The sequence below is a fragment of the Amaranthus tricolor genome, chromosome 12 (assembly GCF_026212465.1).
Source record: "Amaranthus tricolor cultivar Red isolate AtriRed21 chromosome 12, ASM2621246v1, whole genome shotgun sequence".
NCBI lineage: Eukaryota > Viridiplantae > Streptophyta > Magnoliopsida > Caryophyllales > Amaranthaceae > Amaranthus > Amaranthus tricolor.
This window is the reverse complement of record NC_080058.1, coordinates 21,353,309-21,379,894: the sequence shown is the minus strand read 5'-3', so window position 1 is coordinate 21,379,894 and position 26,586 is coordinate 21,353,309. Positions and strand designations below refer to the sequence as shown.

The following is a 26,586-nucleotide window of genomic DNA, read 5'->3' as shown; positions in this document are numbered from 1 at the left end:
AAGTTTGCAAGAAATCAAATCGCACTTAACATTAGATCCATTCGAATGAATGGGTTGAAAGATACTTATTTTAGAAAATAAATTTTTTTCTATTTTACTTGAAGAATTTTGTTTAAATAACAAAGCTTAATTTTTTCGAATTTTCAAACTGTGAATACCCATCGTAAATCACAGTATAATAATAGCATGAACATGTGTTCAAAACTTGGTCCAACAATCAACAATTCAACATAGTCAAAAAAGAAACTTGTGATTGCCGCAGCCGGCTGCCCGCTTAGATCGGAGGCAACTCCCATCCATCCTTATATTTGCTGTATATATCTAAGTTTGGACTTGATTAAATTATCCCACCTCAACTCTCTTTCTCTTTTCTCATTATTTTCTTCTCTAATTCGTTTCATTGCTTTGAGAACACTGTTTCCCCTTTCCTCTCAACAATTATATATATCCGAAACAAAAAAAAAAAAAGGTTCTTTCTTGTTTGGTTTTTATTGAGGAGGCCTGGAGGAGATAGATAATCAACAATTCCACAATCTCCCTCAATTCTTTTTCATTTTATAGGGGATTTATGAATTTTGATAGAGTGCTATAATTGAAAAGAAAAGAAAAAGAAATAGTTCATTGTTTAAAGGGTAGCAATTGAAAATCGAGGAATAGGGTGTTAGTTAGTGATGCGATGGGAAATGTGACATCAAATGTGGCGGCAAAATTAACATTTTTCCCACCAGAGCCAGCAAGTTATGATGTGATTAAAGAAGAAGGAAAGTGGGTGTTAACAGGAATAACAGCAGATAAAAGTGTGGATGTTTTTGTGGTTGAAACTAAGGTTGGTAATAACATTATTGCTACCTTTTGGAAGCACCCTTTTGCAAGGTTTACTCTTTTGTATTCTCATGGTAATGCTGCTGATCTGGGTCAGATGCTTGACCTCTTCATTGAGCTCAGAGCTCACTTTCGTATCAACATCATGAGGTTTCAAACATCTTCTCTTCTTTCATTTCTACTTTTTCTATTTTTTTTATTTATTTTTTTAATTTTTACATAGTAGAGTATACCTTAATTAATAGGCTGCCTTGTGCAAAAAGCTGATGGTTGAGATGTAGAATATGTTATATACTTTAAGTCTTCAACAAATCCTTACCAAAAGCTTTTTAGGCTAGAAGTGTGCATGCAACACTGACTCATAGACACTGAATAGTTCACTCTAAATAAAGAGTGGTTGAGATTAAATACCTGAACTCTTGTCATGATGGCTCTGAAACCATGTTAAGGAACCAATTCAACCAAAAGTTTAATATGATGTCATATAAACCACATCAGCAGCGTTGCGTAGGTTTTTAAATTAAGTGAACCCAAATTTTTCTAAAAGTGTAAAAAGCCGCATTTTGGCCGTTTTGAGGGATGATATGTTATGCTTCCTGCCAATATTGGGCGCTAAAATAACGGAACTACTCTTGCTGCACTCTGCTTGTTAGTTGTTAGAACAATAACTAATTGTATTTGACTGCCAAAGGAATTGGAATTGGAATCAAAATCAGAATTGGAGTCAGAATTTGGAAAATTTTACTTTTCTACTTATATGTCAGTTACTAGGAACCTTCTCTATAGTTGCTTTCATCAAATTATCATCAGATTCAAATACCAGGCTTGTTTAAAACTACTAACTTCTGCTTGTTGCTTTGCAGCTATGATTACTCTGGATATGGAGCTTCAACTGGTAAGGTAAATTTTTGGGGGTTATAGAATGCTTATCCCTAATGCATGTTTCTTAATTGTGCACTTAGTGCTTGCGAAACTAAATAGGGTTTTTCTAATCTATGCACCAGGTGCATAGGTTTACTATCCTTTTTTTTCATTTTTACGACGAATTTACTAGAAATATATTACTCCAATAATCTTTATAAATCAAATATATCCTCTTTGATCCTTGATTTATTTCATTCCCATTATTTTCTACCACTTGCATAATTAATCTTGTATAATCTTAGTAAGTTTGTTCTGATGAGGAAAATTGAGATAATGAAACTAGGCACTTGGTGCATAAATAGGAAAAAATATATTTCAAATGAGTTTGTGAGTCGAGTTATAGTTTTCTATGAGCGGGATATATTGGGTATGAGATGATGATGATGAGTTTGTGAGTCAGAGTAATGATTGGAATTTGGAAGAATATAATTTCTTGTTAAGCTAGTAAGTGTTTCTACTACACAACTAATGATCATCATTAATTTTCTAGATACAAAGTATTCCAAACCTATAGCTCACTCTAGATTTTGAGATTTCAGCAGGCTCTCACTTTTTTCCTTTACTTAGCATTTGTACTTTCTGGTACTTGTGGCAGCCAACGGAGTACAATACATATTATGACATAGAAGCTGTATACCAGTGCTTAAAGAGAGAATGTAACGTTAAACAGGAAGACCTAATTTTATATGGTCAATCGGTTGGAAGTGGACCTACGTTACACTTGGCATCACGTATGACGAGGTTAAGAGGGGTTGTTCTACATAGCGCTATACTTTCTGGTATACGTGTTCTGTATCCAGTTAAGGTTACATTATGGTTCGACATTTTCAAAGTACGTATAGCTGTACTAATGCTACTATTCTTTTGCATCTCTTAATTCTATTCTGCATATTTTGTATAACAAGTTCTGTTCAAATTTTGCAGAATATTGATAAAATTCGGCATGTTACCTGTCCTGTCCTTGTTATACATGTAAGTCTTGACTCTTTTTCTTGTATTAAACTACATGAGCTTACTTGTCTCTATATAAATATGGTAGATTGGGATGCCGATGCACTTCTAAGATAGTTTTGTCTTAGTATATGCATTCTGCATTCCCAGATGATATGTTGTGGCCTGTGGGTTAGTAGAGGATAAAGAGGTCAAGATTTGAGTCTCAAACGGAAAAAAAAAAAAAAAAAAAATTAAGTTCAAGTCAATCATCTGAAAGCTATGCCATTTTTAACGTACTAAATAATTGCTTTCAGATGCAGTAGTAGGAATTTTGGGATTTTGACTCTGGAAGCAACAAACTAAATTCATTGTGGCCGAGGAATTGATAAAGAATATTTTAGTGTCTATAAGCGATGTGGTTAATCAAAATTGTTTGATTTTGTTGCATGAATATCCCTGAAACTAATAATATGAGGACAGCTTGCTCATGAAGAACTAAATGATCCATGCAAATAATGATATATTTCCCTCTAATACTTGAAAGAGGCTTTCAAGAAGCCAGAAGCGATCCTACTATGATCTTGATTTGAATACTCAGATGCCTTCTAATGTTATTTGTTAAATTCTAGGATAAGCATAAGTTGCGGAAATGAAAATTCGCTAATTTCCTCAATCCTGTGGATAGATTGTTGCATTCAACTGACTAGCAATTAAGAAATTAGCAAACCCTAGTTTCTTCTGATGTAGCATTCGCGTAACGGTTGCTTTTTTTTTTTCTAGAAAAAAGAAAAGGAAAAAAGAATTCACCTCTAAATCGTTACCTTTTTTTGTTTGCTACTCATTAAGTGCAAAGCATAATTGGAATTGTCATTTGTGCTGAGTTTCAATCTTTGACACAGTGTCTCACATCCTCATCTTATCCTGCAAGTAGATTCTTTTGCAGTCCCTTGATTCTCATTCCGTACTGAATCCATACCTTAATTTTTTTCCTTTTTCTTTCCTATTTCCCCAAAGAGAATGGTGCCCGGGTAGTTGAGTTGTGTAATTGTTTTCTCCTATCGTTTGATAGAATCTAGATACCAACTGTAAGTATACACTTCTTAATCCATCTCCCGAATAGCTTAGTGATTCTCACTTGCCCTTGCCCTAGTACTAAACGTTTTTAAACATCAACTTGTTTGATCTTGATCTTCGTAACTTTTTGGTTATAGCCAGAGTTGTTAACTGAACTCACAATCTCTTAACCTGTAAGAGCATGAGTCCGTTCGATAGAGCTTATGTAGCTGTACAATTCATCTGATTATCGTCTTTCCAAACTAGATTTAAAGATGAGATCTATGCATGATTGTTCTAAACGGTGTCACATGATTTGCTAATCTCCTCGCCAATGGCGAAAAAGTGAATTGTGGTCGGTTTTGGGCTATTCTTGGGAAAACTTGAGCGAATAACGAATTCAAAAAGCGAATTAGTAAGCGAATCATGTTATGCTGATTCTAAAGGATGTTGCTTCCTCGTGAGTTCTAAGTCTCTGAGCTAAAAATAGTTGGCCTTACATAATTAACCGCATCATCTCTGCTTTTATGGATATTTGCAGGGCACAAATGATGAAATAGTAGACGTGTCACATGGGAAACGGTTATGGGAACTATCAAAGGAGAAGTACGAACCGCTATGGGTAAAGGGTGGGGGTCACTGCAACCTTGAGACTTACCCAGAGTACATTAAGCATTTGCGCAAGTTCCTAAACTCAATGGAGAAATTGGCAATCACTCAGCCACCTAAGCAGCTAACGGAAGCCCCAAGTATGACTGATGGCAAGCACAATCGATGCTTAAGATTCAGCAGAAGGTAATGCAGTTAGCTCAATATTTATGGAGATATCTGTCTTACCCTGGTGATACATATGGAGCTGAAATAAAAATGTCGATTGTTGAGGTTAAGTTCTGTGGTCTCACTAGTGGTGGCTTTAATTTCATCATGTTTGGGCTTCGGGTTTTCGTGTATCATAAAAGGGGTGGATCAATTAGTGTGTATAACCTTGTGGACCTGTAAGTACGGAGATGGATGTAGCTTAAATGCTTTATCTTCAGAATGAGCAGATATTAATCATCTTGTTAGAGTTTGTGGCGTAGAAACACGAATATAGATTGTAGCGCTATGATAATCGATGCCTATTATTGCTTGAACTCTCGAGAGTATCACGTTGCACGTACGAGACCTTAGATTGTGAAGCAGAACTGTGGAAGTTATGGTTGTGGTTTTTAGAGGCTTAGGGTTTGAATTTTTTCACGTTCGACTAGATGTCAATTCATATAGTCTGATGTAATTTGTTTCGTTATATAATATCATGAATTCTACAAACTGAATATATGTTACTAAAGTGGTTTTGTGTACGACATTTAGTTACCAGTTTGATTAATCTTGGGATTGATACTGATGTGTATTATTACAAGTCTCCATTGGATTTGAGTTTTTTGTTGAATTTAAATTGACAACATCTTTGCATTTTAATATGGTAGTTCAACTTAGAAATCTAGGTTGACATCTATACAAATTTTGTAAACAATACTAACAATTAGTTCTAATTAACTACACAAACATAATCTATAAGAAATTATATATTGTAACATGGATTGCTTTTTCTCTTACTACATTATAATCGGTTTAAATAAAAGAAATGACATGGAAATATCTCACTGAACTAAAGTAATTTAAAATGACCATTCTCGAGCAATTAGATTGGAAAAACGTGGACATAAAAAGTGAAATATCTCATTGAACTAAGTAATCTAAAATGTCAATTCTCATGCAATTAGATTGAAAAAACGTGTGCAAATATCTCATTGAACTAAAGTAATCTAAAATGTCCATTCTTGTGCAATTAGATTGCAAAAAAGTGGACATACAAATTAAGCGTTTACGTAAAACAATGTAATTATAATGCTTGGTTTTAACAACTAGGTTTTCATTTTACTTGACAGGAAATATCTCATTGATCTAAAGTAATCTAAAATGTCCCTTCACGTGCAATCAGGTTGAAAAAAAGTGAACATACAATGTGAACGTTTTACGTAAAACAATGTAATTATAAAGTCTGATTTGAATAGCTAGGTTATCATTTTACTTGAAATAGCCCAATAACTTTACCGTTTCCTTTAAAAAATAAAGCCCCCTTTTATATTTTGTTGTTGTATAGTAAACATTGCACCAATTATGTTTTTAAGATAAAATTGATTAAAAAAAATTTATAATAGGAGTAATAATGGATCATAATGATATTAATAATAATATTATTAATATCATTATGAATAATATTATCAAAAATAATACACAACAATAAAAATAAAATCTTGGGAATATGGAAACATATAAGTATCTTACATACATGGAGAGTTTTTTATTTACTATAGAAGGGTAATATCCATAAAAGGAGGTGTACTAAAGAGGATCATGAAGGGAATAATAATATAATTAATCAATTAATATACATCCCATCGGCCAATGACAAAACGTAGTATAGGGTACTAGAAACTAGAAAGGATGGGAGTGTCTTAAAGCTGAAAGACAGTGACTTAAGACAGACAGGGCGAAGAGTCCGTAGAAAAATGAAGGATGGTGATGGGATTGGGAGTGTAGGTTCTAGAAAGATCGGAAAAAAGGTGAGAATGAAAAGATATGAAGAAGAGATTCTGAAAGCAATATAATTATATACCTTAAACTATGATTGCTATCTTTCCTAAATTGCCATCATCGTAATCTTTGCGTAATCAACATTCATTCACTTACAGCTTTTCAATTTTCCCTTTGACTTAGAATACATTTTTAAGTCCTGGGTACACTTTGCTGTATTATCCACTCCCTTCTATTTTATTTATTATTTTTTTTAAAGAAAAATAATAATAATTATTGGTTAGTGTGTGTTTGCTGTATTATAAATACCAAATCCCCTGTTTCTGTTTTGCAACAGATTCAGTGACAAACACAAAGCAGTGTGTCGTTCGATCTCTTAGTTTTAGAGCTTTGAAAATGAGTTTGCAAAATGAACGTTTTCCTGTAGGATTGAGGGTTCTTGTTGTGGATGATGACGTTACTTGTCTGAAATTGATGGATAATCTTCTTAAAAAATGTCAATACAAAGGTACGGTGTGCATTTCTTTCCCTTTGTTTGATGTGATTTTTAATACGTGAGATTTAGTTAAAATGGTATGTGTTTTGTGAACAGTGACAACCACAAACCAAGCGAGAGAGGCGCTGAGGATGTTGCATGAAAACAGGAACAGATTTGATATCGTGATAACAGATGTTGAGATGCCAGACATGGATGGTATCAGACTCCTTCAGCTTGTGGGTCTTGAGATGAATCTTCCTGTCATTAGTAAGTTTGTACTCTTTTTTCTTCTCTTTCTCTGTTCAATGTGGTGCAACTCATGAACAAGCTGTCACTCTCTTCTTTTTTCTTTCTTACTCCTCACTTCGACTTCACTCTTGATTAATTCATGTCATTTAACTAACGATGCATTGGAGACATAAAATATTCAATTAAAATGCACTTTTTTTTTTGTTGTGAATTTGTTTTGATGAAAATGATATTTGTTCCAACTAAAATAAAATTTGAATCTTAATAAAAATACAATTTTTGATTCATTATAAAATATGAATTTCATCTTTACAAATAAGTTAAATTGGTAAAATTTAATTGACTATAAGAACACAATCTCTACAATAACTTTAAATTAGTAAAAATCAATTTTGAATTTGATATCTAGAGATCGATTTTAATTAGTAAAAATTTAATTTTAATCAATAAAAATCAGGATAATGCACTTGAGAATCAATATATGAGAAATTAATTTTAATCATTAAGTTTTTATGAGGAAAGCTATTTTATCTTAGTCTCACTCACAATCGATTTGAGATATCTATAATTTATCTAGGAAATTAATTTGACACGATTTACAAAATGTTTTCTCACACATTACCTGTTGGATATACATGTCGAAGCAACTGGGCAAGCATGTTCCAGGTTGGGTTATTTACGACCTATTCATTTTCAGGTCGATTATTTTTATTTTTGGTCAATTCAACGGATCGTTAGTTTTTTAAAATAAAATTAATCGGCAATATTTTTTAAGACATAAAAATATTTATTTTTGTTTTTGCGAATAAACTTTTTATAAAAGGATTTATACAATATTTTTAAGACTTCAATAAATAAATAAAAGGAAAATTTACTTTTAAAATTTTCACCTTTTAAGTTGTTCTCTTTTAAAAATTTCAATCTTTTGATTATTTTTGACAAATTCAATGTTTGCCTCAATTTTCTTTTAAAGAACTCCCTAACCATGACCTGATAAATCAAGGGGGAGGACGAGTGTCTTAGTATAGGGGTTTACATACGGCTGGCTGATGGGGAAGCAAAAGGAAGGGGAAGGGAGAGGAGGTAGGTTGTCTTGGTACAAGGATTTGCTAGTCTGAGAAAGGGGATGGTGGCGCTAGGGTGGGAGAGTTGGTGGTGATCATTGTTATCAAATTGCAATTTTAATCTACAATTTTACGGTTTTATAATCCAACAACAAGCGAGCGATTTGAATCGTATGTAAAATCGTATATTGGTAGATTCTTACGATTCTAATTAGAATAAAATTTGTAGAGACAAAATTATAACCCGATTTTATGATCCTACGATTTAACAATCTAATTCTATAAATTTTTCTTAATTATAATTATTTTTTCTTATGATTTAACATCCATCATCAAATTTTTAAAAAATAACATTCTTCATCGACATGAAAATTTAAACTAATTATTAAATATTAGAAACTTTAATTCATAAACTTAAACTTTTGAGATGAATAGTTATCACATTCTACAAATTTAAGTTTATTGTAAAATTATACGTCCTACAATTCAATTCTACCGATTCGATTCTAACTCTCTGGACGATTTCAGATAGAATTCTAATTTTAACAACTTTGGTGGTAACTGTCTGGCTGGCGGGGAAGCAATAGGAGGGGGGAAGGATCTCTTTTTTTTGTTTATTTAATTAAAATAACACAATCAAAATGTGGAAATTTTAAAAGATAACCACCCAAATGTGGAATTTTTAAAAGAATTTTCCTAAAATAAACTCAAAATACCCAAACTAACTTAATGTATATGGCGTCCCAAACAAAATTAATGATGTGAAACTAAAAAATCAACAACATTGGAAAATTAGGTCGAAACAGTGGGGTACGGGCTAAGGTTGAGTTCAACCCATATTTTTTTAGATTCTTTCAAGTTAGATGAGTAATAAGTCAAAATTTTCCGAGTTATAAACCACTGGTTTACGATTAGTTTTTGCATGAATTTCACGTAGTTTTAAAAATTGACTGGAATAATGGTATTAGATGGTGATGAGAAGTTACGAACAAAAACGCATTTTTTAGGATCAGTGCGTCATAATCATAAAAATGAAAGTACACACATGAAAATTAACACTAACATCCATTCCTATTACTACTATTATATATGAATAACCACACACATAAATTCAAGAATAAAGGGATAAACACACTGTAAATGGGAAGGTTTTGACATGGACCTGTTTTAATTTAACAGTGCTGTCAGCGTATAGTGATACCAAACGCGTCATGCAAGGAATCAGGAATGGTGCTTGTGACTATCTGGTGAAACCTGTGAGAATTCAAGAGCTTCAGAATATATGGCAACATGTTGTTAGAAGGAACAAATCCATGCCAGTACAAAGGATAACTGGTGGAAGCACTCGTGCTGTTACGCTTAATGTAACCCAAGGTGCTATCCATAGAGGAAAAAGCATTGAAGACAGTTCTGGTGATGAAAACAACGATGATGATGAAATTGAGGAGAGTGGCCGTGAGAATGAGGACTCATCCACCCAGAAAAAGCCCAGACTTTTCTGGTCGGTCGACCTACATCAGAAGTTTGTTGATGCTGTCAATCAGTTAGGCCTTGATAGTAAGTACCGTTACTTCTTCGAACTCCATGAATATTCTTTTGCGTGTAGTTCTGTTCTCATTTCAATGCATTCTTACTTTCTACTATCGTTGCAGAGGCTTTCCCTAAAAAGATTCTTGAACTCATGAATGTTGAAGGACTTACAAGAGAAAAAGTTGCAAGCCATTTGCAGGTGTATATATTGATCTTTACTGTTTTTCACTTTTTACATTTTCATCAGCGACTCATTCTCAAAGCATTAGACAGGCAAAATAAAATAATCTAATTCTGGAATTACGCTTGTTTTGGCAGAAATATAGGCTGTACCTGAAAAAGGTAAATTCTGGGCCGAGTGTTGGAAACAGACTTAACAGTTTTGGGGCGGAGGATGCGCAGATAGGTCCTCTAGGAGGAGGCTATGGGATTTATCGAAGCCTTGCAGGGCCAGGAAGATTTCCTAGTTTGCCAGATCAGGGAGGAGCAATGCTTAGTCGAATGAATACTGCTGCGGGATTAAGTTTTAGAGGCCTGTCTTCTTCTCCAATGCTTCAAACATCCCAACTTCCATTAGGTTTCACTGCAAACCCGAACACTAATTTGTTTCAAGGCGTTCCTACAACAATCCAGATGAATAAGGCTTCTTTTCCTAATCCTCAAACCACCGCCATGATGTTTAACGGAAGCCCTCTTTTCAATGCAAGAGACTTTGGCAACCAGTCATCATTCGTTTCACCCGCTTCAAATCAAGGAGCCTTCGGAATTGGGGGTGGTACAAATAATTTTACGGATAATAGTGGAAAAGGCAATTGGGGGACTTCTGTTCAACCAGCGGCTCCGTTGCTTTCTGTCCGGTCAAATATGCTTTTAACTAATGCCCCTAGTAATGTCATTGTTCCTGCTAATGCTCCTATTCAGAATCTTCAGGATGATCCCCTGGATGTTTTTTGTGGAATCTCATCTTTGGATAATTCTAATAATCTAGGACAGCAGCAGATGTGGCAAGGTCAGAATCCAGAGTATATTTTGAATTGTAATAATTCTAGCGTGTCTGCCACTCCGATAGCTGGCGAGAATGCGAGACAAAGCAATGCTTCTCCCTTCAATCACTTGGAAGGTGCTTCTTCAAATCGTCTGCAGCAGAATGAGGTTCCGAAATCCAACGATGGCTCCAATCTCAAGTTTGATGAAAATTTTCTGCTGGATGACCCAAAAGTTATCTGTGGTTCAACCCAGAGTAGTTCTGATTACTTGCAGGATATAGTTGGGAGTTGTTTGAAGAAGGTACATACTGCTCTAATCTTTTTGTTATTCGTCTCGTGTTGTTTCTTACATTAACAGTAATTTGTTCGAGCTTTAAAATTACCTGGATGTACTCTTCAGGGCTTCTAGCAAGCTACTGATGTGATTGCATTGGTGCAGAAAGAAGGTTAAACTACAGCTGCACGAAAAGAGTTCTAGCTTGATCTGCTCCTCTGGAAGTAGCTGCGTTTGTGTAGAAAATCACAATTTTTATACCATAAAACAGAATATTCTGGCGTCCCAAGGGCAAGGAGTTCCTGTCATGTACTTCCGCCTGCAGGACATATTTCTATTGTAATGTCTCCTATTTATTTATATCTTTCTATCACAGTGCACAATGAGTGCCACTGGTCCTTGTGCAGTTATACCAAAATATAGAACATATCAGCACATTTGTTTACTGATCTTTTTTGATTTTCGGATTTATGGAGGACCACATTTCATTAATTTGCTGTCGGTTTTTCTTGGATGCAATTTGCTATTTTATAAGTTTCAAATTTACACATTTCAATAAAGGATAAAGGAGGAAGGAGGAAGGAGGAACGTGCTGCTTTGGACACGATTCTCCATTAGTATACTAAGCTCTGATGAATCACAGAAAAAAGAAAGTTTGCTATTTCATCAATATTAAATTTACACTTACAAGCAATAAATTACTGGGAAATAGATTGTGTATCTTATAATCCATTAACTAACAAAGTAACAGACGCTTCGATCACAACTAGCGGCTAGGACAAAGGACTATAAGTATGTGAACCACAAGCAGTGTTTCTACTGAAAAAGAAGACAGTGGTATTCAAGTTGAACACTTGAAGTACTATTCACCTTCCCAGCCCATTTTGCGAGCTCTTCGCTCCCATAATGAAGTCAACTTCATCTCCTTCCTCAACAAAGCCTCAGAATGCTCTCTAGCTCCCTCACAGGTTTCTGTAGCTGCAATGCATTTATCAGCCTCCCTTTGGTACTGAGAAGCTACTCGTCTGGCTTCTGTTAAAGTGGCATTCATATGCAGTGCGTGCTCGGCCGCTACCCCTTCCTGTAGCTTCAACTCTTCCGTTAAAAGATCCACAAATTGCTTTGCCATTTCTTTTTTGAGATCTGGATCACTGCTATTACAATCTGCATAAGCACTTAAGTCATATTTCGGAGATACTGACGAGTATGACATAGCAATAAACAAAAATTGCAACATATTATTGGAAAAGAATATCTAAAAAATGTATCAGTTTTCTTTTTCCCTTGTAATAAAGTTATACCTGGAACAGAAAGATTAGCCAACCCTGCAAAACCAACAGATGTAAAGTCAGGATATTAGAAGTACTGACATAACAGTGAAAGAAAGTATCTATTGCAGCCCAAACTAAATCAAATAGAGGCAGAATCAGCTGCTCTATTATTTCAACACTTTCATAACAAAGATGAAAACAATTTCAGCTTTAAATAATAACAGCAAGGGACTGTATGTTTCTTTCCTCCTTCATCACTTTAAAAACAATGTAAGATTATTGAGATATGAATTCATTTGTTAGTTAATAAAGCCTAAAATTGTGACAAAATAATGTTTATTTCCTGCAGAACCAAAAGGAGACTTATAGGATATGTGTTCCCTACTTTGCAGTAGGGTCTTAGATCCGTATGTTTCAGTTTGTTTGGTTTGTGGAGACTGTATCCAGAAACAATAGTTAAAAATAAATATAGACTGACCCAAATTGCTGTCTAATACAGTACGCATGAAGGGATCAAATGTTGGAATTTTTCATGTATTTATAGGATTGTCCCACCCAGGAAGGATGGTGCTATTTGAGAAGGATACTCGTCCTGTTCCAATTTGGTTTCCCAACTCATGGGCCATTTAGTGTTTACATTTCCTAGATAGGGGCGTCGAAAGATGAGGAAAAACACAAGTCCTCAAACAAACAGGGATTTTACCAACTATGAGTTATGAAAGCTCTTTTCCTGCACATATATCATTAGAGCTCCCACAACGTTTGCATTTGCATATTCTAAGATGAACCCTAATTTTGGGAGGAAACCAAATTCAATTATTCCCATCTCAAATAATAAAAGACAAAACATAAATACAGAAAATCAGGAATGCAAGTGAATTCCAAGAGCAGGCTGTTGTCCTAGTCCAAGTACTAGGTGAATTTCATTTAAAAAGGGGTGGATTAAATGAGTTCAGAATAGCAGCATAAACAAATTTGAAAAGCAACCCAAATTAAGAATCTGGATGGATCTAAGTATAGTTAAGGGAATAGGTTGTGAACAAACTAAATTTACTAAAACAATTAAAAGTAAAGTTATAAAACTAGATAGGATATGTAGTAGAATTTATATCAATTACAATTAGAAGTAAATTAGAATAAACAGATATGAAAGAATACATAATAGTAAATTAGAAAAGGAAAAAGAACAAACCAGGAGCGATCTGAAGGAGAGAAGGAGGAGAAGGGCAATGACAGGAACAAGGAGGACATGAATGAGCATTATTAGTAAGAGATGAAGAAGCAGTAGTAGTAGAATGTTGAAATCTCCAGTAAAGGGCAGGAGCAGAAACGCAAAGAGCGGAGATGACAGCAAAACTTATTAAACAACATCTAACCCAACCTGTTGAAGCAGAAGTAGAAGTTCTTCTTGATATCATAGATTTGGTAGGAGATCCAGATCCAGATCCAGATCCTGATCCCGTCATCTTTTTCTCCTTCCGGTGTTGCAGACTGCAGTTGATGTCTAGCTACTACTACTTTCTACAGTTACAGAATAGAGTATACTCCTATACACTCAGATCTCAGCCGCTCTCAATCCCTTACTCGTACTACTTCTCACTCTTTCTTTTTCCAAAGTTCACACTTGAATCTCCTCACGCTAGGGTCGGTGGAACTGGAACCCATTACCCAATACGATCATACAAATACAAGTATTTCTCACTTTTCAGTTTTCACTTTCCCTTTCAGTAATTTTCAACATTTAATTTGTCTTTTTCCTTCTTCAATATTGTCTATGTTTTGGGTCAAGAGTCTAAATCTGGATCTCAGTCTAAGACTGTAAATCTCGATTTGATTGGAGTCTCGGTTAAGGGTTGCCCTGTCTTCCAACTTTCTACTTTCAACTTTATACACCATTTTTTTTTCTCTTTTAAAAAATACTTCCTCCTCCGTCCCATAATATCCGCTACATTTTCTATTTTTGGCAATTTCATATTACTTGCTACATTTCCGTTTTTAGTAATAAAACAATCATTTAAAGTTCTACCTACCCTTATTTTTATCCTACTCTACACTCTATACTCTATAATAAAATATTATACTATACTCTATAAAGTAACCTAACAACCTATTTTTCATTTTTCTTTTTCAATTAACAATAATAAAATACTATACTCTATAAAGTAAACAATCAGCTACAGTGTAGGTCAATCACTTTTCTTAATTCTCGTGCCCATACAAATGTAGCAACAATTATGGAACGGAGTAATCATTTACCAACTGCATTTTTGAATTTAGTATTTTTAGAATAAACATCTCTTTAATTTTTTTTTTTACAAACAACCGAAACAGTTATAAAAACGTCTTTGTTAAAAATTACTATTTTAATAAGTAAAATGAGTTTGTCATTTTAAAAGAAAAATTTTACTACTAATTTTAGATATCAGTTTTATTATTTTTGGGAACAAAATAAATTATACAATGAAAAATATGGGTATATTATCCACCTCATACTTTAATGAGTATAAGTATGAAATTGAGTCACTTGTTGAGTCACCTGTAACTTTGCCATCTAACTTATGATTCATCAAAGCCAACCCCTTCTTATTTATAAACTTGTACAAGCCTATAAACTCCATTCACCTTTCTTCTTCATTATCAACTTAGAGTAAATTTCTGAAAAATCTCATCCGCTTCCAAAGAATAAAATCAATCTGAAAAATTTTAGTTTACTTTTCCATCTTAAGTTCATAAACCCAATGATTTAGGTAGTATATGTTTATATTAGAAACCCCCAATTTCAATTTAGGGTTCTTAAAAATTCAATTGAGATCTCTACAAAATTAGTATGAAGTATGGGAGCTAATTGAAGTGTTTTGATAATTGTAGCTATTGTAGAAGAAGGAGAACACATCTTGTACTATCACTATCTCCATCTCTTTTGGGTTAGAAGTAAGATTTCTTTATGTGTTTTTGATTTCATACTTGTATATTAATTTCATGGCTAATGGGGCCTTAAATTGATATTTGATTGTTTTATGTTAGCCTTTTTATGGTTAATTAAAATAGCATCAATAGGAGACTAGTTTGAAGTTCATCAAACCATTGAAGAACTTACTAGCTAAAGTAGATCTTGGTTTTGATTTTCTGAAATTTTGTGTGGAATTAATCTTGCTCAAAGATAAATTACAAAATAATCTATTTAAGCATAAATTGAATGTTTTAAAGTAGTTTTAAGTTCTTAAATGGTTTTTTAATCATGTTCAAAGTTGAGAATAAGTTCAGTTTATTTGAGCAAGTTTCTGTCCGAATCTATTGGGCTGTTTTTGAGACTGTTAGAGTGATTTCTGGGATTTGATTTCTTCATGAGATTTGTAGAGATCTAAGTTATGGTCGTGTGGGCACTTGAATCCCTCCAAAATGAGTTCGTATGAGAGAGTTATGTCCAAAATACTAATATGCTGTCATGAAAATCGAGAATAAGCTTTCTGTTTCGCCATTTTTGGGGCAGTTATGATTGTTTCTGGATTTTAGTGTCTGCATAAGAATAGTAGAGCTCTGAGTCATGGTCATGTAGCCACTTGAATTTCCTCTATACAAGTTTTTATGAGAAAGTTATGACAAAAATACTAACAGGTGTCCTGAAATGGTACTAATACGTGATTTATAAATGGGATTAGAAGCTATGAAATAAATTGGGTATTCTTTTAATCAAATGTTTAGGTTATTTATTGGGTATTTGGGATCAATTTAGGGTTATTATTCTTTCTTTATTGATTGGTATTGTTGAGTTATGGTCTTTATTTGATTATTATCGGTATTGGTTCAAGTATCAAATTTGGGAACATAAGTATCAATTGGGTATTTGATTAGTTGATATTATTCGGATAGGATATAAGTTGTATATTGGAATTTAGGATTAGTGTAAAATTTGTTAAACTCCATTGATAGTAACTCAAGTTCTTATATGTTGATAGTTGATAATGAATTGATTTATATTTTAGGTAACAATTGTTGATTTCAAAGAAAATCAAGTGAATTCGTGTTTTGTTTTATAATAAAATATTCGACATTGAAAAATGTCCGTTTTTGGTAATTGGCAACGAATATTTGTATCTGGATTATTGTGAAATCCTATAGCTTGATAATAGGTAATGGTTATTCGGATCAGTCTCGAGCCCCCGATCCCGTTTCGTTCTTGCAAGAGCCATATTTTCGGCAATGACGATCACCCGTATTCTCAGGATTTAGATCAAGTCTAGTTCCTGACGGTCCATACATATTCCCACGTTTTTAAGTGTTATTATATCATTGATTTAATATGGGTTTTGATTAAATACGTTTGGTATATAAAGTTTTGTTTGTTTTGCAATGAAATCATGTTTCATTTGTCGTATTGTTCGCTATTGACTTATAAAGTAATAGCTATATTTTGATTTTTTCTATGAACTTGCAAAGTTATAGCCGTGTTTTGATTCATTATGAACTAAAGGTACTTAGCCGTATTTATAATGATACCAAACGGTCTTTTAAAAGAGTTCGAATTTGGATAAAATAATGTTTATAAGTAGTTACCAATTGAGCAAGAAATTTAATTGAAGATGTCTGTTAATGACTTATATATATATGTAATAGTTTGTCGGATTACTCAACAATTTAATTGTTGACAGTGTTTGATGGGTCCTATCCCTTACGGGGATAGATCCATTTTTAGTTTAGCTTTGCGGTGGAGAGGATGCCTACATGTATTATGTGTTACAGGCGAGGCGAGGACTTCTTTTGAAATACATTTTGTAAATTAGTTATTCGTAAATTAAATTGTAATAATTTCATAATATTTTGTAAATAGTATTTACTTATTTATATAAAAAGTTTTAAATAACTCTGATATTAGTTGCTGTGATCATCGAATCACAGGTCAGATTCAGTTCAGACCACTGTAAGTCTTCCGCTGTGTTGTGGATGGTATTATTATAATGTTTACGTTGATTTGGGCTGTTTCAACAACCTTCAAATTACCAAACACGATATCGATACAACCATTTTATCGGATGACCTGCTAAATTACTGTTGACCAAGGTATATGACATTTGACTTTCAATTAAATTCATTAAACTAACCTAATTATCCAATTAACCCCAATTAAACTCTTCTTCCCCAACCTTTCTCTACCCCTCCCCAATCACCACCATTCCCCCACCCCAAGACCACCACCTCCATTAAAAACCCCTCCTTTAATAACAACCCATCAAAGGTTCATATTCATGTTCATGTTCAAGCTCAATTCTGATCGAGCTTCAAAATGTGTTCAAAGTCAACTCAATCATTACATAAATGAACAAAATCAAGCTTTAGGTGAATTAGATTTGTTCTTTAAGTCTCATCTCATTTACACCCCTAAATGTAATAGTTTAATGTGTTGAATCTCTTAATAGGTTACTTGAAGATTCAGAAGTAAAAACCTTCAACTTTACCGCCATTTTGATATCCCTCAATATTAATCGAGTGTAGCTCATGAACAACTTATTTATTAATCGAGCAAAGTTTCTTTAACCTCAACCTTTAAAGAACAAAAGACATTTAATATTAACCTATTTTCCTACAAATTTCTTCTTCTAGAATTTCATTTTCCCTCCAAATTTGTTTAAAATGGGCATTAATTTTTCCATTTTCTTCTTTCAAATAATCCAATTCACCAATCTCTTACACTTTTGTTCAGTATCATCCTTCTAGGTCGTCATTTCTTTAAGCTCAGCTTTTAAAGAAAGACATTTATGCATCAATTTATTCTCTCTGGGCAGTAATTCTCTCTTAATTCTTTAACCTTAGAAGGGAACAATTTAAGGGAATAGGGTTTAGAATTAGAAATGGGTATTGAAAAGAGAATTTGAAATTTATAATGTTGTGGACAAAGTGTTTGATAAAATATAAACTTTGGAAATTCTATTAAGAAGTTTATAACTCTTTTTGAAAGAACACAAGCAAGAGAGAAAGTAAGGACAAGAGAATTCAGAAAATTAGTGTGAGTAACATCCTTCTCCAAGCCCCCATATATACTAGTTCAAGTATACCAAAGGGTCATAGCACATTCAGTCACCAATTGATGATCAAGCATGATGACCATCAATCAATATCATTATAACTATGGTATTCATGAGCATTATTCCACACCATTAAGCCTTTGTAACATTAGAAATGAAGTGGAATAAAAGAAGAAATCCAATGCACTTAATTCAAAGAAAATGTTAAGTCACAACGGACTAATCAGAGCCTAAAGACTCGGCTTTAGGTCTATTTCCATGAAAACCGAGTAGATTTTTCCTGCTGGACAAAATCATTTTCCATCATCAGGAAATAAAGCCAAGTCGGCTGTTCTTGCTGACTCGGTTTTCCAATTTTCCTTTTGTCCTAACCTTTGAACCCTTTTTGGACCTTGTATTTTTATTACATTTTGTCCCACTACTATTTAGTACTTGGTGATATTTTCTTGGGATTTAATATACACTAAATGTTCCAAAATCTTCCCTTAGAGTATATTAAAACCTCTTTCTCAATTACAAAACAAATTTTGTAATTCCATTTCATGCATCAACGCTAATATCCTACGGATGGAATTAACACCTAGTACAACACACTTCACAAGTGATTGAGCCAGAATTGATATCCCGACGGATTTGAATCAAATGACTCTTCCAACCACTCGAATATGAAGTATACACAAAATCAATATCACAAAGTCATTAACCTGACACATTATATGGTCGTGTCCATATCTTATTCATAAGTTTATCATAGTCGGTATGCCAATCTTGACTACTTGAAGCTGTCATACTTCAAACTTATATAGGTAGGTTCTCATTACGTATATAACATATCCCCGTGAAACAGATACAACATCAAGAGCTCTTCAACTCTTGATCTTGAGAACTTTCAATGGGCGACTACCTTGTTCATCGCGGTCCAAAGCAACGATGGGTCATTTAGAACTTGTTGCTTACAAAAATCAAATGAATTTTACCATACTAAATTCAAGACATGATGTAACACCCTTGAATTTCCGACCCTCTAAACAAAACCAAAACCGAAAAGGAACGAAGGAAATTCGGGTGTTACATAACAAAAAATAAAATAAAGAAAAGGAAAAGAAAGGGCTATGTTTGATTGATTTGACTAAAGAGGTAGGAAAACACCCAAGCTAAATCGTGCGTAAATTTCGGCAACATCTGCCCTAAAATTAGACGCACCAAAAGAAATAAACAAGCAATAAAACATAATAAAGAAGAGGCATCAACAGCCTTGTAATAAAATCACGGCGGAATGATCATCGCCCAAATCCTATGTCGACATGTTAAGCATGGATCGTGGTTCCCATGTAAACACTTGGGTTTTCAAAACCATAACCAGACTTTACAAATCAATCAAGCTAAAGTAAACATAAAAGGTCGTACGAACTAAACCTTTGCAGCGGAACGAATTACATTAAAAAGAGGGCATGTCCCTCAAGCCAAAAACATAAACAATTTAAAATGTAAAGAAACTACATGTAGCGTCAAAAACAGATATAACATTGCACGCTTTAAGGTTCTCACTCATTCCCCTGTATGCAATGCAAGGAATCTCTAAAACCTGTAAATTCTATCTATGATACCCCTGCTGCTCACTGTATGGTCGTAGACCAATGTGTCATAAAAGGGCCATCAAAGACGAGTCATCAACAAAAAAAATAAACTGTACACGTCAGTAACTAACAACATGTTATATATACAACCAACAATCAATTTCAACAAAACAAGGGGAGGCAGACATTCCAATGTGTAAGTATCAACTCCAACTATTTCTCATTTCTATGTACTTCTCAATGCCTTCGCCATTTCTTATCTCTTCTTTGGTTTCATATATTCTCTTATGTGACAAGAGGCCACCATGTTGGGGTATGCAAGACCCACATGTTAACACCTTAGCCAAAGACGGTGACGACCATGTCGGTGCCCAATGGCAAAGTATGATCATACCCTCGTACAACGACCATATACATATAATCCATGCCTCCGAGAACTAAACCAACTGGGGTACCAATCCAGTGGAGTCACAATAAACAACTAACTTGATATCTCATCGATAAGGGTTCATTCCCATTCATAAAACACAATTTACAACTTTCCAATAAGGAAATTATTCATCTCATATAATCCAACATTCCACACACACGTCATCAAAACCCATTCTTTAACTTTTCTAGATATCAATCCACACATGAAACAACAACTTACTAATGTTTGATAGCATGTCATAGTCAACATACTCATATAATACTTTTTACGCGAAGAAAACATATTCAAGATGGATAGAAGAGTTAGCTATTGCGCGTACGTACCTGCAATTGCAAGATAACAAGTCGCAACAATCACTCTAAAAGAGGTTCTTACGCCCCTCTTAAGAAACCAGGCACCTATACACGTTTAAAGTAAGACTAGTAAGTCTACTTGACTTGATTTAGGAGCTACTTGCTCTACGAAGTACCCTACTTCGATTCTTACAAGCCATAACTTATATGAACATGCAATCTAATCATACACACAACATATTTACTCACAAACAATGCCATCGATCAATCTAACTATAACATTAGTTTCCATTAAATTCTAAAACAAGGCATGTTTATGGGGAAAAGATTCAATTTATACACTTTTGCAATAAAACAAGACTATGTGGCCTTAAAACACTCGATTTAAATGCATAATGATAATGATTTTCAATCAAATTTGTTCCATTCCTCAAGGTTTGAGGTGACAAAGCATAAGAACAAAGCAATTAGTAGCTTAGGCATCTCATAACCATAAAAAGAAATTAGTTTGGCGACAATTGTAACCACATCAATTAAACCTCAATCTTTCCATAATTACAATGACGACACTTATTCACCGCTTGCGACACATGATATAATAATTCTTTGTTAGTAATTTTATACAATAATTCTTTATAAGTTATTTTATCACTAGTTCATTATTAGTACTTTTATCACCAATTCTTTATTAGTAATTTTATCAATAATTCTTTATTAGTAATTTTATCACCACTAAACCAACAACAATAATCACATTCACCACCATTGGCATAATTGATTTATAATTAATTATTAAAAGTGAACAACAACCCTAACTATCTTAATCATGAAAACCACCATCATTAATAAAAAATAATACTTATCAAAAGCTTTTATAAATTTATCCCAATATCACAAAATCACTAAAATACATAAAAGCAGTACATATCTTTCATCTCTAATACAAACCCTAACTTATTCGTTTTCAAATCTCACTTCTAACACTTATCCATTACAAATTCTATAAAGATATGAACAAATAAACTAAGATTCATGAATATACCCAAAACGTTAAAGATTAAAAGCACTAATTTAAAATAAGGATGAAAAAGCTCACAAAAATAGAGGAGAGAGAAGAGGTGCGTGAGGGACAGCCACTGGCTGGTGGTGGCGCTGGTTACTGGTAGAGGTAGCCACTGGTTTTGGTGGTGGTGATCATCGTTTGGTGTTGTGAGGGAGGGAGATGGAGGAAGGAGAAGAGTAAAGGGAGGTTATGTAAGAGGAGAAAAAAAAAAGGTGAGAAGGGGTTATTTGAGAATTAAGGGAGTAAGTAGATTTTAAAAATCCTTCCCATACTAACTTTAATTTATTTAATAATAATAATAATAATAATAATAATAATAATAATAATAATAATAATAATAATAATAATAATAATTGACTACTTAAATAAACAAAAAATAATGTATATATTTGAAGGCTAATTTAATTATTCTATAATAAATATGTTAAATCATTATTTTTCAAATTATTTAAAAAGAAATAATTTGACTTAATAAATTACGGGGTGTTACACACGATGTTACTCATGTGTGAATCGGGCTTTTCCAAGTGACTTTTATTAACATAATTCGATTGCAATTGACGCTTGTTTAACCCCAAAAATCCTAGTAATTGCCTCCTGAATCTAGTAAGAACATAGCCTCCTAAACATGATGTTTGGTGGCTTATGAACTGAAAACCCTAGATTAGTGGCAAAATAAGTTGATTTAGGGTATTTGTAGCTATAATCAAATGTTTACCCTCAAAAAAATCATAGCGCAAAAAAATCAAAACATCAACACAGACATGCATACCATTAAAAGCACAAATACAAAATCATCTTGAGTCAAAAAGGAAAGATGTATCCATACGAGAGAATGGTTGTCCAACATCAAAATCAGAGACCAAATCATCATCAACCAGTGATTCTTCATCTGAGGAAGTGAACAAGTTCTCAATATAAAGATTTTGCAGATCTAGTTGTAAATCAAATAAACCCCCAATTTCTTCATCCTCAGAAGTTAAAGTTCTTCCCCAATTAGGATCCGTTTCAACAGAGCTCGTAGGAGATAGAAGAGCTCGATTGTAGAAGTCAAACCAAGGATTAGGAGGACCAGCTAGGTTACTGTCTTGGGATGAAGACAACCAAGAACGACAAGAACTTAGTGACTCCATATTCGAAAACCCAGAAGCATACACAAAAAAACCAAGATTTGAAAAAACCTCAAACGTATTAGGGTTTCAATCGAACACCAGAAAAGAGAGAAGAGAGAGAGAGGGGAAGGGAAATGTTAGAAGGAAAATGAAGATGAAGGACAATAATCAATAACAATGGTGATGAAGGAGGAAGATGAAGATGAAGATGAAGGAGGAAGATGAAGATGAAGATGAAGGAGCAGAGTTAGGGTCTCAGTTAGTGGGTTTAGGAGGAGGGGGATTGATTTTAAAAGGGAGGGAAAAATTAAGAGTATTAATGAGGTTTATGTAATTAATCAGTTTGGGTAAGTTGTGTAAGTGGGGGTATTTTCATAATTACATGTATAAACTAAAGGTATTTAGGTAAAAAAAAAACATTGCCAAAAAAGGAAATTAGACAATTGATATGAATTTGTCAAATAAGGAAATTGGACAATTACTCTGAATAGGAGAGAGTATTTATTTGATGCCAAATGAACATTATTTCTGCCAACTCAGCACTTGCCTTCCTTCCAACTGGTTGTGGCTCTCTTCTTGTTCATAACCCTAGAATTTCAATCTGGTCCTCCCTCTTATCCTCTCTCAACAACTACCTTCAATTTTCATTCTCATCCTCTGTCTGGTTCGCAATTTTTCTCGCTCATTCCTTCCTCATTGTCGCTTCCTTGTTTTCGAGGACATTACTAGATGTTTAAAGCTTCTGCCATGAGTTCGTACCAAATTCGAAGTCACGCGAAGCTTCACTTCTGAATCCGACATTCAAAGGTTTAATGGCGATGCTTACACTGCTTCTCAATTCATCTCTACCAACATCGTCCAAGCCAAGCTCAATGACCGTGGTTCTTATGGTATTTTCTCTCTTATATAATGAGATTGCCCATCATGTGTTTTTTTAATTGTCTGAATGAGTAAAACTTAGGGTAATTAGGGTCATTTTCTTGATAGTATTTGATTTAGGGTTTGTATAGTACTATCTTAATAAGCTCATTTTAATGGAGTACTGTGTTTTTCTTTTTAATTTTAATGGTGTAATTGAATGAAGTCTGATAATGGTGGTAGGACTTTGATGAATTACAGCGGATACAGTGAGGTCTGTATTCGGACCCTTTGTGAAGTTGGTTAAGTCATTGAACCTTCCAGATTGGCTTGCTCATTTTAATGGAGTACAATGTTTTTCTTTTGAATTTTAATGGTGTAATTGAGTGAAGTCTGATAATGCTGGTGGAACTTTGTTGAGGATACTAGACAAGAGGACACACATCAAGCAGGATGAGAAGCATGAAGGCATGAAGTCCAAGCATACAGATTGCAAGCCAGTAGAGCAGAATGCAAGTAAACAGTTTGCAAGATCATGATGCCTAGAAGATATGCTGTGTAGTTGTCTCATGAGTAGGATGAGTCATCATCATTTAGGCCCTCTGTCTTTGTTTTACACAAGTGTATTAAGTTTGTTATAACTCTAGTTATGTTGAATAGTTAGCTGTAACTGAAATTAGTTATAACTAACTCTCTCAGGCTTAGCTATATATATGAATTCTCTTGTATAATGTTGAATACAAATTCACATTCAATAAAATTCCTTTCTTTCATTCTTTCTTCTGTGCAATTGCTTAAACATTAACATGGTATCAGAGCAGTGAAAGAAAACCTTCTGTACTTCCCCTTATACAATCTTTCTTGCGTTCTTTAATCATCCATACACAGTATGGTGAATTCAAGCAGCACTAATGGCAATTCAACACAATCCACTAACCCAACGATGAACCCAGGATCAGTGTACTTCTTGCATCCGTCTGATTCAAACCAGAAATTGGTTAACATCACGTTCTCTGGGATAGGTTTTGTAGATTGGAAAAGAGTAATGACCATTGCCTTGAGTGGAAAGAATAAAATGGCTTTTGTTGATGGTAGTTTACCAAAGCCAATTCACAATGCTGCAGGACGTGCTTGGGAAAGAGTGAATAATGTTGTTATGGGTTGGATCATAGGAGTCTTGGAAGAATCTATAGCCAAGAGTGTTCTTTCATACAAGACAACAAAAGATATCTGGAATGAGTTGAATGAATGTTATGGGCAAAGCTCTAATGCACAGATTTAGTCACTCCAAGAAGAATTAAATAATCTTGTGCAAACACCAAATATGAAGATAGCATAGTTCTTTACCAAGATAAAGAATGTATGGGATGAATTGGATTCTTTAAATCCTATCCCTCTTTGTTCTTGTACAACAACATCTTCTTGCACTTGTGAGCCAAGAAGTGTTACAAAGTGCAACAATAAAAGGGTAATTAGCTTCTTGATGAGATTGGACAAGAAGTATAGCCATGTTCGTACTAACATGTTGATGATGGATGAATTACCTACTTCAGGACAGGCCTATAGGATTCTGCTGCAAGAAGAGACCCATTTGGGTCTAAATGCTCCTGAAGTCAATGACACATTAGCTTGTCGTGTAGAGAAAAGAAGAATTCAAGAAAAGAATGGAGGAAAGAACAATTATGAGAGCAACGGAAACAAAAGACAACAATTGTTTTGTGATGTCTGCAAAATCAGTGCTATATCTGAATCAGAATAAAACTGATATTGTTGGAAGCAGTGCTATATCTGAATCAGAAATAAGCAAAGCCAAACTTTGGCACCTTAGGATAGGCCACCTGCCTATATACAAGCTACATTTGATCTTTCCTGATCTAGATGGAAAGGCAGCCAATGAAAGGATCATTTGCTCTATTTGCCCTCAGGCAAAACAAACTAGAAATATATATCCAAAATCTTGTTGTAAATCCCTTGCTCCTTTAGACTTACTACATATAGATATTTTGGGGGCCTTTCAAATATTACACTAGCATAAATTGTAATATGTTTGTTACTATTGTAGATGATTTTAGCAAGATGTCATGGGTATATCTAATAAAACACAAATCTGATTTTGTTTGTGTTTTCAAACAGTTTGTTACTTTCATAGAAAAACGACTTGGTATACAAGTAAAAGCAATAAGAACTGATAATGCTAAAGAGTTAACAGAAGGAGAAGCACTAGAATATTATATCTAACAAGGGATAAAGCATCAAACTAGCTGCACAGATACACCCTAACAAAATGGGTAGTGGAGAGAAAACAGAAACATATCTTGGAAACAGCTAGAACATTGTTTTTTCAAGCAAATCTTCCCTTGAAATTTTGGGGAGAATATGTACAATGTGCTGTACATTTGATCAATAGAATTCCATTAATGGTATTAAAAGAAAAAACTCCTTATGAATGTATGTTTGGCAAGAAACCAGACCTTACACATCTAAGAGTCTTTGGTTGTCTATGCTTCATAAGTACTTTAAAAAGAAATAGACACAAATTGATGCAAAGAGCACAAAGAAGTGTCTTCATTGGATATGAAATTGACAAGAAAGGGTATAAGGTTTATAACCTTGAAACCAAAACTGTCATAGTCTCAAAGGATGTGGTGTTTTATGAACACCACTTCCTCTTTCACTATGAAAAACAGAATTCAAAGGTTTCTGCAGTAAAATAGATATTTATACCAGTCAATACTGAACACACTTCAGATGTTCATGATCCTTTTATAGCAGATGAAAATGAAATAGAAAATATTTTTCAGCACAATACACAAGAAGAATATGATAGTACATACAATGATGTTGAAAATAATGTGGCAGAAGAAGAGCAATCTCCTGTTGTCTCAACATTGATTAATGAAAATCAATCTCCTAATGTAAGAAAATCATGTAGAAATTCAAAAAGACCTGCTTATTTGGAGGATTACTGTTGCATTAACACCTCTCATTGGTGTGGGATAGTAGAATTCAAAGCGCTGAATAGTGTCCTTTACCTTCTAAAGCTTCCCTCCATTCATCTAATTTTTACTA

The 26,586-nt window shown here is 33.9% G+C and overlaps 3 protein-coding genes across 3 annotated transcripts; 2 read left to right on the top strand and 1 right to left on the bottom strand.

Moving 5' to 3' along the window:
* The first annotated feature begins 676 nt into the window (after positions 1–676).
* LOC130796849 (uncharacterized) lies at positions 677–4,531 on the top strand. Its single transcript, XM_057659252.1, has 5 exons — positions 677–972; positions 1,686–1,722; positions 2,342–2,578; positions 2,671–2,718; positions 4,274–4,531. Exons 1-5 carry the CDS (start codon positions 677–679, stop codon positions 4,529–4,531), a joined length of 876 nt encoding a protein of 291 aa, XP_057515235.1.
* Positions 4,531–11,177, top strand: LOC130828694 (two-component response regulator ORR24-like). The gene is made up of 7 exons (XM_057694656.1): positions 4,531–4,727; positions 6,200–6,338; positions 6,670–6,817; positions 6,902–7,054; positions 9,280–9,657; positions 9,753–9,829; positions 9,949–11,177. The coding sequence occupies exons 1-7, from the start codon at positions 4,531–4,533 to the stop codon at positions 10,969–10,971; spliced, it is 2,115 nt and encodes a 704-aa protein (XP_057550639.1). The 3' UTR covers positions 10,972–11,177.
* A 346-nt stretch (positions 11,178–11,523) lies between these two features.
* On the bottom strand, positions 11,524–14,010 carry LOC130796908 (uncharacterized). The gene is made up of 3 exons (XM_057659338.1): positions 13,354–14,010; positions 12,192–12,215; positions 11,524–12,054 (listed from the first exon to the last, which is right to left on the bottom strand). The coding sequence occupies exons 1-3, from the start codon at positions 13,625–13,627 to the stop codon at positions 11,753–11,755; spliced, it is 600 nt and encodes a 199-aa protein (XP_057515321.1). The 5' UTR covers positions 13,628–14,010; the 3' UTR covers positions 11,524–11,752.
* Positions 14,011–26,586: the final 12,576 nt, after the last annotated feature.